Source organism: Hylobates moloch, unplaced genomic scaffold (genome assembly GCF_009828535.3).
Source record: "Hylobates moloch isolate HMO894 unplaced genomic scaffold, HMol_V3 SCAFFOLD_19, whole genome shotgun sequence".
Lineage (NCBI taxonomy): Eukaryota > Metazoa > Chordata > Mammalia > Primates > Hylobatidae > Hylobates > Hylobates moloch.
In genome coordinates this window covers 59172808-59191571 of record NW_026652294.1, presented here as the reverse complement: position 1 = coordinate 59191571, position 18764 = coordinate 59172808, and the positions used below count along the sequence as shown (strand labels likewise).

The 18764-nt window shown below is 40.9% G+C and overlaps 4 protein-coding genes across 8 annotated transcripts in view; 2 read left to right on the top strand and 2 right to left on the bottom strand.

Annotated features, from left to right (window-relative positions):
- DENND4C (DENN domain containing 4C) overlaps window positions 1–2329 on the top strand; it is a 143993-nt gene extending 141664 nt beyond the window's left edge. For all 4 annotated transcript variants that reach the window (XM_032139385.2, XM_032139386.2, XM_032139384.2 and 1 more), the window contains one exon: window positions 44–2329. In XM_032139385.2, coding sequence (XP_031995276.1) covers window positions 44–180 — 137 coding nt within the window. In that variant the 3' untranslated portion in view covers window positions 181–2329. The remainder of the gene's footprint in view (window positions 1–43) is intronic.
- A 2241-nt stretch (window positions 2330–4570) lies between these two features.
- RPS6 (ribosomal protein S6) lies at window positions 4571–7785 on the bottom strand. Its single transcript, XM_032139391.2, has 6 exons — window positions 7646–7785; window positions 6941–7072; window positions 6155–6365; window positions 5819–5965; window positions 4810–4967; window positions 4571–4704 (listed from the first exon to the last, which is right to left on the bottom strand). The coding sequence occupies exons 1-6, from the start codon at window positions 7649–7651 to the stop codon at window positions 4609–4611; spliced, it is 750 nt and encodes a 249-aa protein (XP_031995282.1). The 5' UTR covers window positions 7652–7785; the 3' UTR covers window positions 4571–4608.
- Window positions 7786–7848: 63 nt separating this feature from the next.
- Window positions 7849–18764, top strand: part of ACER2 (alkaline ceramidase 2) — a 125443-nt gene continuing 114527 nt past the window's right edge. Inside the window, exon 1 of the mRNA XM_058431050.1 lies at window positions 7849–8000. The gene's annotated coding sequence lies outside the window, so the exon portion shown is untranslated. The remainder of the gene's footprint in view (window positions 8001–18764) is intronic.
- Window positions 10328–11341, bottom strand: LOC116459108 (NADH dehydrogenase [ubiquinone] 1 alpha subcomplex subunit 5-like). Of its 2 annotated transcripts, none has more exons than XM_032753917.2 (2): window positions 11103–11341; window positions 10328–10791 (listed from the first exon to the last, which is right to left on the bottom strand). In XM_032753917.2, the coding sequence occupies exons 1-2, from the start codon at window positions 11317–11319 to the stop codon at window positions 10664–10666; spliced, it is 345 nt and encodes a 114-aa protein (XP_032609808.1). In that variant the 5' UTR covers window positions 11320–11341; the 3' UTR covers window positions 10328–10663. The 2 variants fall into 2 exon arrangements, with proteins under 2 accessions (XP_032609808.1, XP_031995274.1); XM_032139383.2 differs by having other exon boundaries at window positions 10328–10805; window positions 11243–11341.

The window sequence follows — 18764 nt, the reverse complement described above, 5'->3', positions numbered from 1 at the left end:
TTTCTTAACAAATTACAACTTCATTTTTGAAAATTTCTTTCAGAGGCATTTGACAATGAATATGGAATTGCATACAATAGTCTGTCTTCAGAGATTCTTGAAAAGTTGCAGAAAATTGATGCTCCACCAAGTGCCAGTGTTGAGTGGTGCAGGAAGTGTTTTGGAGCACCTCTCATTTAAATAGAGATTCACTAGAATTTTGACACACAAGCCTTGGGGATTAGATTTAATCTGGAAACATTCAAGGGTTTGTTTTCCAAATCGTAAGAACTGGTGAATACGGAATTGAAGTAACTCTTGGGGACAATATATAATGAATTATGATTCATATTGCATCATCTTGAAATATGAAATGCCATTTAAATGTCCCAGGGCTTATTAACATTGAAGATTTTCAACTCCTGAACTGCTTTTCTGCCTCTGTGGAAAACTACTTTGGGATTCTTCAGTATTTGTAGTAGTTTGATAGAAATAATGAGGAACCATATTCATTCTAGGCATTGTTTATATTTGAAGTTACTGAGTTTGAGGAATGGCAAATTAAATTTGCCTAACCCCCAAAACAAATGAAATATCTCAATTATAAAAGCAACATTGCCGGGCACAGTGGCTCAGGCCTGTAATCCCAGCACTTTGGGAGGCTGAGCAAGGTGGGTGGATCACTTGAGGCCAGGAGTTCAAGACCAGCCTGGCCAACATGGTGAGACCCTGTCTCTACTAAAAATACAAAAATTAGTCAGGCGCACCACTGTAGTCCCAGCTACTCAGGCTGAGGCAGGAGAATCGCTTGAACCGAGGCAGAGGCTACAGTGAACGGAGATCACGCCACTGCAACTCCAGCTTGGGTGACAGAGTGAGACTGTCTCAAAAAAAAAAAAAAAAAAAAAAAAAGCGCAACATATTTGTGTGTGTATATGTGTAGGGCTGTGTAGGTATGTGTATATACAGCCATATTTTAAGTGTATATTTATTAAAATAGATTGCATGTTGCAATACAATTTTCTGAAAGGGGTCTCATTGACTATTAAATAAATGACTACTACTAAACTTGTCTGTAGTCATTAATCTTAAAATTACCTGAAAATCTGATGACAGCTGCCTTCCCTAACTTTAATGTATTAGGTTGGCACAAAAGTAATTGTGGTTTTTGCCACTATTAATGGCAAAAACTGCAATTATTTTTGTACCAACATAATACATCTTTCATATTATGTATCATCTTGCTTAACGGGTTTTATCTTGATTATCCAGTTACTTCTATCCTCTTCCCAATATGTTAATTTGCAATAGTTTTAAAATGGGAACAAATGAATCAATCATCAGAGAGTTAAAATGAAATTCAATCAGCTGCCTAATAATCTATGAAATTCATTGGAACATGCTGAAAATGCTAAAATGTATGTCACTGAACATGAAATCTTTTTTCAGGCACATACATTGTTGGTATTGATCGCTTTTTAAAACCTGTGGGATAAACTTGCACTGCACACAGTTTTATTCTTGTATAATAGATTTGTATGCTTGTGAGTAAAAATGTGCATTTGTAAATACTGTGTTTTTAGGTTGAATCAATTAAGTCTTAAAACTGTAAATTTATTAAACTTGTTGCCAGTAGGTTTAAGAAAATCATGATCTCACATGCCTCACTTTGACATTTATCATGCCTTTAATTAAAAAATATCCCTTAGGAACAGTAAGTTTGCCTTAACTCTGCATGGTTTAAAAAGCCAGTGGTTTTGTGTGTGTTTACAGTAATTATGCAGATAACTAAATGAGTTTTCACAGTAAAATTACTTCCATATGGTACAGTAACAACCTAACTCCCTTCTACCTGATGTAACCATTTACAAATTATAGTTATTGTACCAGTCTTTCAACAGTTCAGGGTTAATCTGACCTATGCAGAATTCTAGTGTGAATTTATTGTGAAAATGCTAAATGAAACAACTTGTCAGAAATTATGTACAATTTTCATTACCTTCAAAATGGATCTTTTGCACTGTCTGAGAGTATATATTTTTGCAACTCAAGACTTGGTACTAGTTTTAATACTTAACACTTACTGACCCAACAGAAGTTTGGAATCACCTTGCATATAAAAACTAAGGTTGAATAAAATGAAAAATTCTTGTTTGTTGTTTTCTGTTACATTAAGCCTCCTGAAATCTGTAATCTTTAGAATTCCAATATTTTGTTTTTTCCATTTCTTCACTGGAGTCTTCGTAACTTGAACTAAATTTTCACTTACTGAAGCGCTTCCCATTAAAAAAAATATGTAAAGATCTCTACCTTGAAAACTTTAGTCTGCTGCTGCCATTTAGATATTGGGACTGATTTCTTGTTACAAATTTTTAAAGGCTTTTTCCAATACCCACCACAGAGAGGGTACCACTAAAAATTTGTAAGACAAAAACAATACTATGGAAAGATTTAGAAGTACCTGGAATGACTTGTAGCACTGTATGCAACTTTAATCCTGATAACTTCTAAAAGCAATCTTTCAAATTTGTCCAGATTACTTAGCAGTACCTTATATTGGTTTGGGGTTTGATAGCGATGTTTTTTTCTTCCAACGAATGAATTGTATAGGTTGATCACAACCTGCATAGTTAATAACACGTCAGAATGACTTGCCTGTGTCTCTGGAGAACTGGGTATGGTGGCTCACGCCTGTAGTAATCCCAACACTTTGGGATGCCAAGGCAGGCGGATCACTTGAGCCCAGTTCAAGAGTAGCCTGGGTAACATAGCACAACTCTACAAAAAGCACAAAAACTAGCCACAGTGCACACCTGTAGTCCCCAGGAGGTCAAGGCTGCAGTGAGCCATACCACTGCTCACCATCCAGGGCGTAGGAGTGAAACCCTGTGTCAAAGAAAAAAAAAATGTCTAAGGAGAAACAGACTGTCCTTATTTTGTGGCTGCACTCAATTTTCAGAAAGCAGGGCGGTTCTCATGTTTTGTGCATCATAATCAAACAAGAACTGGTTAATACAAAACTTTGGAGCATACACTGGACTCACCTCGTGGCTTTTAAGTTCCTCTCTGTGGTTGTTTCAGTCCTTTTAGCTTTGGGCAAAATGCCAAATTTCTCCTCTTTGCTTTTTTTTTTTTTTTTTTGAGATGGAGTCTTGCTCTGCCGCCCTGGCTGGGCAACAGTGTGATCGGCCGGGTGCGATGGCTCACGCCTGTAATCCCAGCATTTTGGGAGGCTGAGGTGGGTGGATCACCTGAGGCCAGTTTGAGACCAGCCTGAGCAACACGGTGAAACCCTGACTCTACTAAAAATACAAAAATTAGCTGGGTGTGGTGGCGCATGCCTATAATCCCAGCTATTTGGGAGGCTGAGGAAGGAGACTTGCTTGAACCCAGGCGGCGGAGGTTGTAGTGAGCTGAGATCTCGCCATTGCACTCAAGCCTGGATGTCAAGACTGACACTCCATCTCAAAGATAAAAAAAAAAAAGTGTGATCCTGGCTCACTGAAACCTCAACCTCCCTGGTTGAAGCGATTCTCCTGCCTCAGCCTCCCAAGTAGCTGGGATTACAGGCACCAGTGGCTAATTGTCTTGTATTTTAGTAGATGGGGTTTCACCATGTTGGCCAGGCTGGTCTCGAACTCCTGACCTCAGGTGATCCAGCTGCCTTGCCCTCCCCACCTGGCTATCCCCTTTGCCTTTTAAGTTCTGCATACTATTATTAATTGCCAGCTAAGATTCTTTTCATGTTATGTAGCTTTTTAACACCATGTAGTAAGAGGAATAAAGAATCTTAGTAGGTGTCGAGGGACTGGCATTAACTGGCCTCACACCTGGGAGCTTTTTAGTAATGTAAAAATGTGAGTCCCCACTCCTCAATCACTATCTATCTATCTATCTGTGCCTTAACCAGATCCCTAGGTGATTCACATGTACATTTAACAACATTTAGAATTCTGCTCTGTAAAGCTATTACAGTAGTGCCAACAAAGAGTTTGCATTACTTCAACCTTAAAGCCTAATGTGTCTTCTTCTAAAGATCCTGATGTTGGCAGAATAGGCTAGTTAGCATAGAAACTATTAGGAAAAAATAGATACTTTGTGCATTTTTCACTGATCCAAGAATGTTTTTAGTCACTTCCTTTTCAGTGTGTGAAACAGCCTAACAATTCACTGGAGTTGAAAAGCTTTGTTAAAGCAATTTGAAATGGTTTAAAAACCTTCGTTTTAAGATGGTTAGCCACTAAAACTATGCCTTAAAAGTTACCTTTTAAAAAAGAAGACATGTTCATCTTCACAAGGTCAATTTTCATGTATTGTGTATAGTGCTTAAAAAAGATTAATAGTCCCATCATTTCCCCTAAGTTCCATGCCATTCTGAAGAGGCAGATGTCTTATGCTCAGAATCCCTTCCTGTGCCACCCATCCCCCAAAAGGAGCCCCTGTACATTGACCTTGCCTTCCACTACCACACAGTAGGTCTGATTTTATCCACCATTGGATTACCATATATACATATCCCCATTTTCTATGGCCTAACTTTCCCTCTCTTCATTTATGTAGTTTTCTATCAGCAATGAAAAGTCAACAGAGATCTGAGTCTGATCTTATTTATTTGTTACTCAAAAAATCTTATTTCTGACTGGATTCAGACTTAGAAGTAGAAGCTCGCAGAGAGGAAAGTCTGCGTCTCTTCGCAATTTGTTCCTGGCGCTTCTCCTTAGCCTCCTAAACAAAACAAAACAGCATATAGTTAAGGCCTTTCTGGGGTAAAGAAGCAAATCCAAAGCCAGGTCGAACTCCTCACACCCCCTCAAATCATCTTAGACTAACCTTCATTCTCTTGGCCAAAAGTTTAGCATATTCTGCAGCCTCTTCCTTATTTTTCTTAGTACGCTGCTTCTTCAGAGCAATACGCCGCCGTTTGTGCTGCAGGACACGTGGAGTAACAAGACGCTGAATCTTGGGTGCTTTGGTCCTAGGTTTCTTACCTAAAAATTCAAAGGACTCAATCATTTCAGTACTTGTTTTGTTAGAATCCACATCTACTTTAAAAACATCAGAAATAAACATAAGCTTCATTAACAGCATCTATGAAAACCTGTATTGAGGCCTTTAAAATCAAATCAGAACTATTCTAAAATGCTTTTTGCCTCCACACAGAAATCTAGAAGATCGGTCAAATATTATAAAAATATAAGGAAAACCAAGTCCTGAAAAATAACCAGGCTTTTACTACCTTCCAGTTTTACTAAAATAACAGTGGCATTATGTTAATATATAACTGTGCATATCCTACAGATGAAACAGAAGTTTAAAGCAACTTCTTTGTAAGCCAAAAAATAATTACGGGCTAGATGTGGTGGCTCACACCTGCAATCCCAGCACTTTAGGAGACCAAGGTGGGAGGATCACTTGAGCTCAAGGGTTCAAGACCAGCCTGGGCAACATAGTGTGACCTCATCTCTTAAAAAATATTAATAATTTAGAACATCTGATATAAAATTACGAAGTGTGGTGGTGAGACAATAGTCCCAGAATTCTCAAGCATGTGACTCTTAAACCAGATAGCAATGGTCTTAAAGTCAAGTTATTTTTGGATAATGTATACATCAAAGATTCACAGGCAGATTTTCAACATTACTGCACTCTACAAGGCACTGGATATAATAAGGATTAATACCAACCGGGTATGCTGGCCACCCCCAAATATTTTTTGTAAAAACTCCAAGTGAATAGTGCTAAGGCCTTCCAAAGGCACATACTTATCTTCTGATATGCACACAAAATGATAGACAAATTACCAAAATTAAGCAAGCCCTAACTGCATAATCCCTCCTACCTTCTTTATTTAAGGGCTTTCTTACAACATACTGGCGGACATCATCTTCTTTAGAGAGATTGAAAAGTTTGCGGATTCTGCTAGCTCTTTTGGGGCCCAGGCGGCGAGGCACTGTAGTATCAGTCAGTCCAGGAATATCCTTCTCTCCTTAGAAGAGACAATTGAAGGGATTTTAATTCAACAACTTAAGAATCCTAAATCAGAATGTTTAATGTTTAATTGATGGTAAAGAAACAAATCCATTGGTCTGTAAGTTTGGATACTGCAAATGAATAAGCATTTGGACAACTGGCTTTAAATCAATTTCAGCGAAAATTGAACATAAGTAACCCTCACCTTTTTTTACAATAACCAAGTTGAGAACGCTCAGATTTGCATCCACAATGCAACCACGAACTGATTTTCTCTTTCTTTCTCCGGTTCTCCTTGGTCTGTAACAGGAATGCCCCTTACTCAGTAGGAGGCGGACACGGCCATGGGTCAAGACACCCTGCTTCATGGGGAAACCTTGTTTGTCGTTTCCACCACTGATTCGGACCACATAACCCTGCAAGAGCATACAATGAATGACACATTTACTATTTCTATTCCAAAATTATATATTACAGGACTGTGACCTCTGTGAACCACACCTATATGAGAAAGTATAATTATGAAAACCAATTTGAACTTAAGCACGTTTTCTCTGATCAGTAAGTTTTGTCTATATTCCCTACTTGTCAAGTTCGATTATCAAATGTCTTTCAAGTCGCATTTGTAACCGATGTTTTATTAGAGATAACAGCACTAAGAAGATAAAATATCAAACAGCAACAAACAAATCAGATACAACCCTTCTTGGCACTTTGGGGATTAGGAGTACAGCTATGTGACACATTGCCAAATGCATGATGCAGGGCAAGAATTATGTTGATGTAAACTTTACGTATATTTTATGGCTTACTCCACATCCCCCCCCACCCCAAGGTAATACCTCTACTTTATACAGTGGCATTCAGAAGCAACTTACCAAAGGTCAGAAGCCAGAACCCGGAGTCCGAACCCCATTCCAAATACCAGTTACCAATGGCGTTTACCGTCCCTGACTTAAACAGCTGCAACAATTTGATCGTCAACTTTTACCTTCCATTCTTCACCCAGAGCGTCAGCAGCAACTTCTGTGGCCATACGCTTCTCATAAAAAGTACGAAGTTTGCGTTCATCGTCCACTTCAATGAGTTTCTGGCAGCCAGTGGCTGGGAAGGAGATGTTCAGCTAAGGATTAAAAGCGGGGGGAAATAGTTTAAGAAACTATCTACACAGGTAATTGTAGAGCCATCTACAAAGTTAATTCCACTGCAAAAAGCCTTTCATGTTGCCTCCACACAAGCAGGAAATATAAGATGCCGACTGTACTCACTAAAAGCACGTGAAAGCAGAGTAGCAGTCAAGAAGCGCCGCACTCAGGAGGACGTTTTCCCCTCAAGCCCCGCAGAATGACTCTGGGGGCGAGGGCACTCCGCAGCCGTTCACCCTCCCGAAGCAAGAAAGCCGGGGTCAAGAGCCGCACCACAGGCCTGCCGCAAACTGGGCAACACGCCGCATCCGTCCCGGCTGGGCGCGGGGACGCCACCATGGCGCTCCCGGCCCGCCGCGGCTCCAGCCGCAATCGCCTGCCATCCGCTCGGCCAAAAAGCTCCATGCCCCAGAAAGGCGAGCCTTCTCCTACTTGAGACCCTTCTCCACCTAAAGCCAGGATCCTGGAGTGCTGGAACTGAGGCAATGCCGCGTTCTGGGACTCGATTCACGATCCCCAAACCCAGTCCAACACTCGCCACCACCACCTACCTTCATCTTGAAGCAGCTGAACGCCTCCGAGGCGCCACGAAAAAGAGGGCCAACTTCCGCTTAGCGCAGGTCACATAGGCGCTTTCAGTTCTCGCGAGATGAGCGGAAGTACCGGATAGCGGAAGTGAGCATGGGTGGGCGGCACTTCCGGGGTCGAGATTAATCAGGGCCTGGGAGGTGAAGTCGGTTGGGTGTGGGTGTAAGGTTGTGCCAGTAATGGTCGTCTGGTAAGGCGAGCCTGCGTGTAATTCTGAGGGCTAGCCCGTTCCCTGTCTAGTCGTTTCCACGTTGCCTGGATTTTGCAGCTGGGCGCCAGTGGAGCCCCACTTCTGTCCCGGACACTTTGCATCTGACGGTACCAAAATAGGAGGGCAAGGCCGGGCGCGGTGGCTCACGCTTGTAATCCCCGCACTTTGGGAGGCTGAGGCGGGCGGATCATCTTAGGTCAGGAGTTCGAGACCAGCCTGGCCAACATGGCGAAACTCCGTCTCTAATAAAAATAGATAAATTAGCCAGGCGTGGTGGGGTGGCGACTGTAGTCCCAGTTACTAGGGAGGCTGAGACACGACAATCGCTTGAGCCCGAGAGGCGGAGGTTGCAGTGAGCCCAGATCGTACCACTGCACTGCAGCCCAGGCGACAGAGAGACTCCGCCACAAAAAAAAAAAAGTTCGAGTTCGAGACCAAGTAAACAAGAATAATTTTTACTTTCTAAAATTATCAAATACCGTCTTCCCACTTTAGTGTCACAAAGGTTTGAGTTTAGGACTGTTTTACGACCGAAGTTGAACGATTCTACTGAATCCTCTTTGATCATCTCGCATTAATTCATGGAATCTTGGTGAAAAGATGCTTTTTAAAATCTGAGTACTGTATGTAATTTTTTTGTTGAGGTGAAATTGACAGAACCAGTCATTTTAAAGTGAACAATTCAGTGGCATTTAGTACACTCACAATGCTGTACAACCACCATCTCTATCGATATAGTTCCAAAATATTTTCATCATCCTAAAAGAAAACCCTGTACCCTGTTAAGCAGTTGCTCCCCCTTCCCCATTTCCACCAGGTCCTGGCAACCACCAATCTGTGTTCTGTCTCAGTTGATGTACCTATTCATAAAAATGGAATCATACAATATTGACCTTTTGTGTCTGTCTTCTAATCTTTTGAGTCGTAGCATGTATCAGTACTTCACTCCTTTTATGGCTCAATATTCTAGTGTAGATATAGACTGCAGTTTGTTTATCCATTCATCCATTAATAGACATTTGGGTTCTTTCTGCCTTTTAACTATTGTAAATAGTTCTTCTGTGTTTGAGTACTTGTTTTAAATTAGTTTAGGTATATACCTAAGAGTGAAATTGCTGGGTCATATAGTAATTCTATTCTCAACTCAGGGAGAAACTGAAACTGTATTCCACAGCAGCTGAACCATTTTACATTCCCACCAGCAATGTATGAGGACCGCACTTTATCAAAATCATGGCCAACACTTGTTATTTTTTTAATTTTTTAAAAATTTATTGTAGGGACAGGGTCTTGCTTTGTTGCTCAAAGCGAGATCCTGTTGGTCTGGAACTCTTGGCCTCCAGCATCCTCCTGTCTCAGCTTCTGGAGTAGAGACTCATTGTGGTTTTGATTTGCATTTCCCTAATGACTAATGATGTTGAGCATGTTTTAATGTGTTTGTTGGCCATTTGTATATCTTCTTTAGAGAAATGTCTGTACAAGCTCTTAGCTCCCCCTGTTTTTTTCGCCCTAATTATTTTTATTGAAGTAGTGGGAGTAAATTAATGTGAGGCAAAGAGAAAGTCTAAAACTATGGGCTAGGTTTTTTTGTTTGTTTTTCCTTTTAAAAATATTTTAGGGTGGCCAAACGCAGTGGCTGACACTGGTAATCCAAACGCTTTAGGACGCTGAGATGGGAGGATCTCTTGAGGCCAGGAGTTTGAGATCAGCCCGGGCAAACATAATGACACCTTGTCTCATTTAAAAAAAAAATTTAATGCATTTTTAATTGTGGTTAAAAAATACATAACACAAAATGTATCATCTAAACCGTTTCGAAGTGTACACTTCAGTAATGTTAAATATATTAACATTGTTGTAAAATAGATCTCCAGAACTTTTTCATCTTGCAAAACGGGAACTTCATACTCATTAAACAACTCCTTTCCCCCTACCCACAGCTTTTGGTAATCATTCTACTTTCTGTTTCTATGATTTTGACTAAGTATCTCATATAAATGGAATCAAACAGTAGTTGTCTTTTTGTGACTGGCTTATGTCATTTAACATAATGTTATCGAAGTTCATCCATGTTATAGCAAGTGACAGGATTTCCTTCTCTTTTAAGGATGAATAATACTCTGTTGCACGTATATACTACATTTTGTTTAACCATTCATCTGTCATTGGACATTTTGGTTGTTTCCACCTCTTGGCTATTGTAAATAATGCTGATATGAACATGGGTGTGCAAATGTCTCTTAGAGACAGACCTTGTTTTCAATTCTTTTGGCTATCTATCCAGAAGTGGGACTGCTGGATCATATGATAGTTCTATTTTGAATTTTTTGAGGAACCTGTTTACTGTTTTACATATGGCTGTACCAATTTACAATCCCACCAACAGTACACAAGGGTTCTTTGCCTTTTTTTTTTTTTTGAGACGGAGTCTTGCTCTGTCGCCCAGGCTGGAGTGCAATGGCACGATCTCAGCTCACTGCAACCTCTGCCTCCTGGGTTCAAGCGATTCTCCTACCTCAGCCTCCTGAGTAGCTGGGTTTACAGGTGGGTGCCACCATGCCCGGCTAATTTTTGTATTTTTAGTAGAGACGGGGTTTCACCATGTTGGCCAGGATGGTCTCAAACTCCTGACCTCAAATGATCCTTCTGCCTTGGCCTCCAAAAGTGCTGGGATTACAGGTGTGAGCCACTGCACCTGCCACACACTCTTAGTGTAACAGAATATTTAATTACATCAGTTTCCCATCAACCTACCAGAGTAGTTTAATAATTACATTGGCCATTTCCACTGATTGGCAGGAGTCTCCCATGGTTTCCACTGCATCATTTTTCTTGCCAGACTTAGCTCATTTTTAGCCTGCAGAATCACCTCTTCTATTTGACCGCCTTGAAGTTGGTCTTCTGATTTTTTATTTATTTAATTAATTAATTAATTAATTTTTGAGGCAGAGTCTCACTCTGTTGCCCAGGCTGAAGTGCAGTAGCATGATCTCGGCTCACTGCAACCTGGGTTCAAGCGATTCTCCTGCCTCAGCCTCCCAAGTAGCTGGGACTACAGGCATGCACCACCATGCCCAGCTAATTTTTGTATTTTTAGTAGAGACGGGGATTCAGCATGTTGGCCAGGCTGGTCTCAAACTCCTGACCTCAGATGATCCGCCTGCCTTGGCCTCCCAATGTGCTGGGATTACAGGAGTGAGCCAATGCGCCCGGCTGGTCTTCTAATTTTTTAACATCTGGTTCCACTTTAAGCATAGCCAGCTTCTCATTTGTAATCTGTTCTGTATACTTCCTATATGCTGCATTTTTATGGATTTGCTCAAGAACATAAAAAATCTTTGTGTACAATATTCTTAGCCTCTCTTGTGGACTCTCGCATACAGCCAATCCCAGAAGGCCAGTGGTCTTCTTCAGCACACCTGTCATGACTCTGGCTAATTAAGAAAAAAAAAAAAAGATTTATGTGTGTGTGTGTAGAGATAAGGGTTCCATATGTTGCCCAGGCTGGTCTTGAATTCCTGGCCTCGAGTGATCCTCCTGCCTCAGCCTCCCAAAGCATTTGTCCATTTTAAAATCGGGTTGTTTGTCTCATTGTTATTGAATTGTAAGAGTTTTTAACATATATTCAGGACACTGAACTCTTATTAGATATGTGATGTGCAAATATTTTCTCCCATTCTGTAGCCTTTTCACTTTTTTAATAATGTTAAAGTTTTTAATTTTGAAGCCCAATTTATATAATTTAAAAATTGTTGTAGATCATGCTTTTGGTTTCATTTAAAAATACATTGCCAAATCCAGTGTCATAAAGTTTACCCTTATGTTTTAAAATCTAATCTTAAAGACTTACCCTATGTTATGGTCTTAGTTTTTGTATTTAGGTTATTGATCCATTTTGAGTTTATTTTTAAATAATGGTGTGAGGTTGGGACTCCAGCTTAATTATTTTGCAGGTAGATGTCCAGTTGTTCCAGCAATATTTTTTGAAAAGACTATTCTTCCCCCATCGAATGGTCTTGACACTCTTGTTGAAAATTAATTGCCATAGATGTATAGGTTTATTTCTGGACTCTCACTTCTATTTCCGTGGTCCATGTGCCTATCCTTATGCCAGTGCTATAGCTTTGTAGCAAGCATCAAAATAAGGAAGTAAGAGTACTCCAACTTTGTTTTTTTTCAAGATGGGTTTAGTTCTTAAGGATCCTTTCAATTGCTCATGAATTTTAGGATCAGCTTGTTCATTTATGCAAAACATGCCATTGGAATTTTGAAGGGGATTGCATTTAATCGTAACTCAATTTATGGAGTACTGCCATCTTTATAATATTAAGTCTTCCGACTCATCAACACAAGATGTCTTCTCATTTAGTTATGTGCTGCATAACAAAGTTTTGGTCAATTACAGACCACACATACAGCATTGGTCCCATATGATAGGGAACTGGAAAATTCCCATCACCTAGTGACACCTTGATGATCCTGACCCCATCTAGGCCTAGATTAGTGTGTGTGTCTTAGTTTTTGACAAAAATGTTTTTAAAAATTTTTTTAAATAGTAAAGTCCATGGGATTAAGATACAAAGAAAAAATATTTTTGTATAGCTGTACAAATGTGTATGTCTTAAGCTAATTGTTATTACAAAAGAGTCAAAAAGTTTTTTAAAATTAAAGGTTAATAAAGTTAAAAAGTTAGAATAAGCTAAGGTTAATTTGTTATTGAAACAAAACATTTTTTATAAATTTAGTGGAGTTTAGGGATACACTGTTTATGAAGTGTACAGTAGTATAGAGTAATGTTCTAGGCCTTCACATTCGTTCACCACTCACTGGCTCACCACTCACTCACTTATAGCAACTTCTGGTGCTACAAATGGTAAATGCCTTACACAGTTGTAGTATTTTAAATCTTTTATACCATTTTTTAAAACTGTATGTTTTCTATGTTTAGATAGACAAATACCATTGTGTTACAATTGCCTGCAGTATTCAGCATAGTAATATACTGTACAGGTTTGTAGCCTAGGAGCAAGAGGTTATGCCATAGACCCCAAGTGTGTAGTAGGCTATATGCTATTTAGGTTTGTATGAGTACACTCTATGATATCCACACAACGATGAAATCATGTAACAATGCATTTCTCAGAATATGGCTTCCTGTCATTAAGTGATGCATAACTGTATTTAGGTCTTTGCTTTCTTTCAGCAATGTGTTGGTTTTCAGTGTGCAAGTCTTTCACCTCGTTGATTAATATTATTCCTAGGTATTTTATTCTTTTGCATTCTATTGTAAGTGAAACTGTTTTCTTAATTTCCTTTTCAGATTGTTTGTTGCTGATATATAGAAATAACTGATTTTAGCATGTTGATTGTAATTCTAAAACTTTGCTAAATTTACTAGCTCTAATAATTTTCTTATGGGTTCTTTGGGATTTCCTACATATAGGATCATGTCATCTGAAAATGAAGATAATTTTACTTGTTTCTTTCCAATTAGTATGCCCTTTATCTTTAGTTATTTGTCTTGCCTAGTGGTTCTGGCTAGAACTTCCATTACAACATCGATATTGAAGACATGTAGCAGAGAATGCTTATTCTTAGGAGATGCATGCTGAAGTATTTATAGGAGAAATATCATGGTATTTGTGATTTCTTTTCTTATCTTTTCTTTGAGACAGAGTCTTGCTCTGTCGTGCAGGCTGGAGTGCAGTTGTGCTATCTCGGTTCACTGCAACCTCCGCCTCCCAGGTTGAAGCGATTCTCCTGCCTCAGCCTACCAAGTAGCTAAGATTATAGGCGTGCACCACCACTTCTGGCTAATTTTTTTGTATTTTTAGTAGAGACGGGGTTTCAACATGTTGGCCAGGCTGGTCTTGAACTCCTGACCTCAGGTGATCTGCCCACCTTGGCCTCCCAAAGTGCTGGGATTACAGGAGTAAGTTGCCAAGCGCAGCCATGATTTATCTTCTTTTTTTTAACTTTTTTTTTTTTTCCGAGACAGAGTTTCACTCTTGTTGCCCAGACTGGAGTGCAGTGGCACGATCTTGGCTCACCACAACCTCTGCCTCCTGGGTTCAAGCAATTCTCCTGCCTCAGCCTCCCCAGTAGCCAGGATTACAGGCATGCACCACCACGCCTGGCTAATTTTGTATTTTTAGTAGAGACAGGGTTTCTCCATGTTGGTCAGGCTGGTCTTGAACTCCCGACCTCAGGTGATCCTCCCACCTCAGCCTCCCCAAATGCTGAGATTACAGGTGTGAGCCACTGCAGCTGGCCTGTCATTTATTTTCAAATGGTTCCAGAGAAAAAGTATATATGGAAAGAGAATGTGAAAGCAAATAGTGGGGTGGGCGCGGTGGCTTACACCTATAATCCCAGCACTTTGGGAAGGTGAGGCAGGCAGATCACCTGAGGTCAAGAGTTGGAGACCAGCCTGACCAACATGGAGAAACCCCATCTCTACTAAAAATACAAAATTAGCCAGGTGTGGTGGCACATGCCTATAATCCCGGATACTCAGAAGACTGAGGCAGGAGAATCGCTTGAACCCGGGAGGCAGAGGTTGCAGTGAGCTGAGATCGCGCCATTGCACTCCAGCCTGGGCAACAAGAGTGAAACTCCTTCTCCAAAAAAAAAGCAAATAGGAAAAACATTAATGAATTGTGAATTTTGTGAAGGGTATAAGCTGTCCATTGTATTATTATTTCAACTTTTCTTTGGATCTGAAATTTTTGAAAGTAAAAACTAAGAAATAAAGATTTAAGAGGTGGACTGGATAGAACTTTTTAACTAATAAGAAGTAGGAATGGAGGGAGAATGCAAAATTCAGAATGACAACTGGATTTCTGGCTTGTCATGGCGGTGCTGTCAGTGATGTAAGGAAGAGAGGCATGCAGCGAGCGATGACAGTGCTGCTTTGGACACACTGAATGTGAAGTGTCGATGTGATAAGAGGAGATGTCCAGTAGACTCTTGGGTATATAGATTTGATTTGTTTTGTTTTGTTTTGTTTTTGAGATGGAGTCTCGCTCTGTTGCCCAGGCTAGAGTGCAGTGGCGCGATCGCGGCTCACTGCAACCTCCGCTTCCCAGGTTCAAGCTATTCTCATGTCTCGGCCTCCCCAGTAGCTGGGATTACAGGCGCCCGCCACCGCGCCTGGCTGATTTTTGTATTTTTAGTAGAGACGGGTTTTCGCCATGTTGGTCAGGTTGGTTTCTAACTCCCGACCACAAGTGATCCGCCCACCTTGGCCTCCCAAAGTGCCGGGATTACAGGCGTGAGCCACCGCGCCCGGCCAGGTATATAGATTTGAAAGCTCAGTGTTGACACGGTGAGAAAGGTGGGCTCTGAGTAAGGGCCTGTATTAGTTTGCAAGGGTTGCCATAACAATATACCACGGACTGGGTGGGTTAACCAACAGAAATTTATTTATTTATTTATTTATTTGTTTGTTTTTGAGATGGAGTCTCACTCTGTCACCCAGGCTGGAATGCATTGGTGCAATCTCGGCTCACTGCAACCTCCGCCTCCTGGGTTCAAGCAATTCTCCTGCCTCAGCCTCCCAAGTAGCTGGGACTACAGGCATGTGCCACCATGCCCAGCTAATTTTTGTATTTTTTAGTAGAGACGGGGTTTCACCTTCACCATGTTGGCCAGGCTGCTCTTGAACTCTTGACCTCAAGTGATCTGCCCCCCTCGGCCTCCCAAAGTGCTGGGATTACAGATGTGAGCCCCCTCGCCCGGCCAGAAATTAATTTTCTTAAAATTCTGGAGGCCAGAAGTCTGAGGTCAAGATGTCAGCAGGATTGCTTTCTTCTGAGGTTCTCTCCTTGGTTTATAGGCTGCCATCTGCTCTCTGTGTCTTTCCTCTGTGTGTGTCCTAATCTCTTCTTATAAGGACACCAGTCATTGGATTAGTGCCCACCCTGATGACCTCATTTTAACTTAATTACTTCTTTTAAAACCCTATCTCCAAATACAGTCACATTCTGAGGTACTGAGGGTTAGGACTTCATCATATGCATTTTTAGGGGGACACAGTTCAGCCCATAACAGGGCCTGAAGGTGGAGTCTTTCAGCCACGAAGATACTGACTAAACAGAATTACCTCTCTGTATTCAATAGTATTAAATTAGTGATCCCACTAGTGATCCCAGGCCGGGCACCATGGCTCATGCCTGTAATCCCAGCACTTTGGGAGGCTGAGGTGGGAGGATTGCTTGAGGCCAGGAGTTCAAGACTAGCCTAGGCAACATAGTGAGACCTCATCTCTGCAAAAAATTTTTTAAACAAATTAGCCAGGCGTGGTGGTGCTCACTTATCATCTCAGCTGCTTGGGTCCCAGCTTCTCGAAAGGCTGAGGTGGGAGGATCGTGTGAGCCCAGGAGGTTGAGACTGCAGTGAGCCATGATCACACCACTACACTCCAGCCTGGGCCACACAACGGGACCCTGTCTCACAAAATAAAAATAGAGTAATCCTAAGAGCAATAAGTATAGGTAAATTTACCCCTAACTCATTATATGATTTTTTCAAGTGTTTCGGGGAACTGGAATATTTTCCAAAGGGAGGTAGAAATACAGAAACTAAGAGTAGTGTGGGAGGAAGTAAGTTCGTGCATTTTAGTAAGCTGTCTCTAGCCCAAATCAAGGAAACAGGAAGAAAAAAAAAAAAGGTCATTTTAGACACAAAAAACTAAATTTCAAGGACAATTCCTACTTGTAAGGAAGAAACTAATTTTGAAACATGCCAAGCTGTGTTTAGGAAAGGAAGTTAAATCAAAGACCTGAATCTAGGAAAATTCCTTGGCATTATGTCTGCAACTATATCCAGTAGCAAGAATTACAATAGATTTCTCAACCCTTGGGTCAGGGACAAAGGAATGTTTTTGCAAAGTTGCAGAAAATAAAATCTGGCATATATTTATTAAAGATTTGGTAGATAGGAAGAAGAGGGGAGGTCAGAAAAAGTGCAAGAGTAAACCAATTTTTTTTTTGTTTTTGGTCAGATCAAGTCTCTGTATCAAGGCACTATATATATTCTTTTGGTCTCATGTATTTGTATTTCTTCATAGTTATTTGATGTTGGGCAACTTATTCCTGTCTTACTTTCCCCATCTGTAAGATGAAGATGATACCTTATTCATAGACTTCTTGTCAGGAATTAACTAATACATTATAAAAGTTAAACAGTTCTTGGTACATAGTAGACTCTCAATAAATGTTAACTATCCTCATCATCCCAACCACCACCATCCTCACCATCGTCATTATGCCAGCACCTCTGACTTTGCTCATGTGGTTTTCGCTGTGAGCAGTGCTTGCCTTTCTCTTCTCCATCTGCCTGGTTTTAGTCGTGCTGCTTCTGGCAGTTTTTCCTGAGAATTCCAAAACGAGTGGACCTTGCTGCAAGACGGAAGCCTGAACTTGGTGCTGAGGTGTTCTGGATCTATTCAAATGGTGGACAGCCATGGGGAGAGCCCTCAACAACATCCTTGAACAAATATATGCTGAGAACTGCTTTATGTCAGCACCAGGCTAGCAGCAGGAGATACAGAGATGAGGAGTGATGGCCCTTGCTTCCAAGGAATTTTTTATCTAATGGAAAAAGAAACATACAAACAGATAAAGAGATATAACAGAGGTATTTAAAAGGCACTGTGGTACAGCAAAAGGCAGAAATAATCTAAATGTCTGGATCATCCTCCATCAGCCTACAAATATGCTGGACTATTTTCTTTTTTTTTTTTTTTGATGGAGGCTCACTATGTTGCCCAGGCTGGACTGCAGTGGCATGATCTTGGCTCACTGCAACCTCCGCCTCCGAAGTAGCTGGGATTACAGGCACCCGCCACCACACCCTGCTGATTTTTGTATTTTTAGTAGAGACGGAGTTTCACCATGCTGGCCAGGCTGGTCTCAAACTCCTGACCTCAAGTGACCTGCCTGCCTCAGCCTCACAAAGTGTTGGAATGATAGGCGTGAGCCACCGCGCCCAGCCTGCATTTGTAATTTTGATAAATACTGCTACATTGCTCTCCATAGGATTGTTCCAATGTACACCCCTACTAACAATGTATGAGGGTGCCTGATACCCTAAAGTCTTACTAAATGCTGCCAAAATTTGGAATTTTGTCAGTCAGAGGAAATACATGTTATTTCAATGTAGTTTTAGTTTATAGTTTTGTTATTGTGAATTAAGCATCTTGTCATGTATTTTTCTGTTCCTGTTTTTTACTCATTTTTTTTCTATTGGATTGTTAGCACTCTGTATGTAAGACAAATTAGCCCTGCATAAAAATTCCACATTTTCCCCAATATGTCCCTTCTTTCCTTCATAATTGTATTAAAATATAATTCACGGCCGGGCGCGGTGGCTCACGCCTGTAATCCCAGCACTTTGGGAGGCTGAGGTGGGCGGATCACTTGAGGTCAGGAGTTTGAAACCAGCCTGGCCAATATGGCAAAACCCTCTCTCTACTAAAACTACAAAAATTAGCCGAGTGTAGTGGTGCATGCCTGTAATCCCAGCTACTCGGGAGGCGTAGGTAGGAGAATCTCTTGAAGCCGGGAGGCGGAGGTTGCAGTGACCCAAGATCACATCATTGCACTCCAGCCTGGGTGACAGAGCGAGATTCTGTCTCAAAAAATAAAATAATATAAAATATAATTCACATACTATACAATTCACCTACTTAGAGTGTAAAATTCAGTGTTGTGAAATATATCTAAGAGTTGTGCAACTATCACTACAATCTAATTTTAGAACATTTTCATCACCCCATAAAGAAACCCTGTGCCCATTAGTAGTCACTTTCCATCTCTATTTCCCCAAAAACCGCTCTCCCCACTCCAACTCGTCTGCCCAATCCCAGA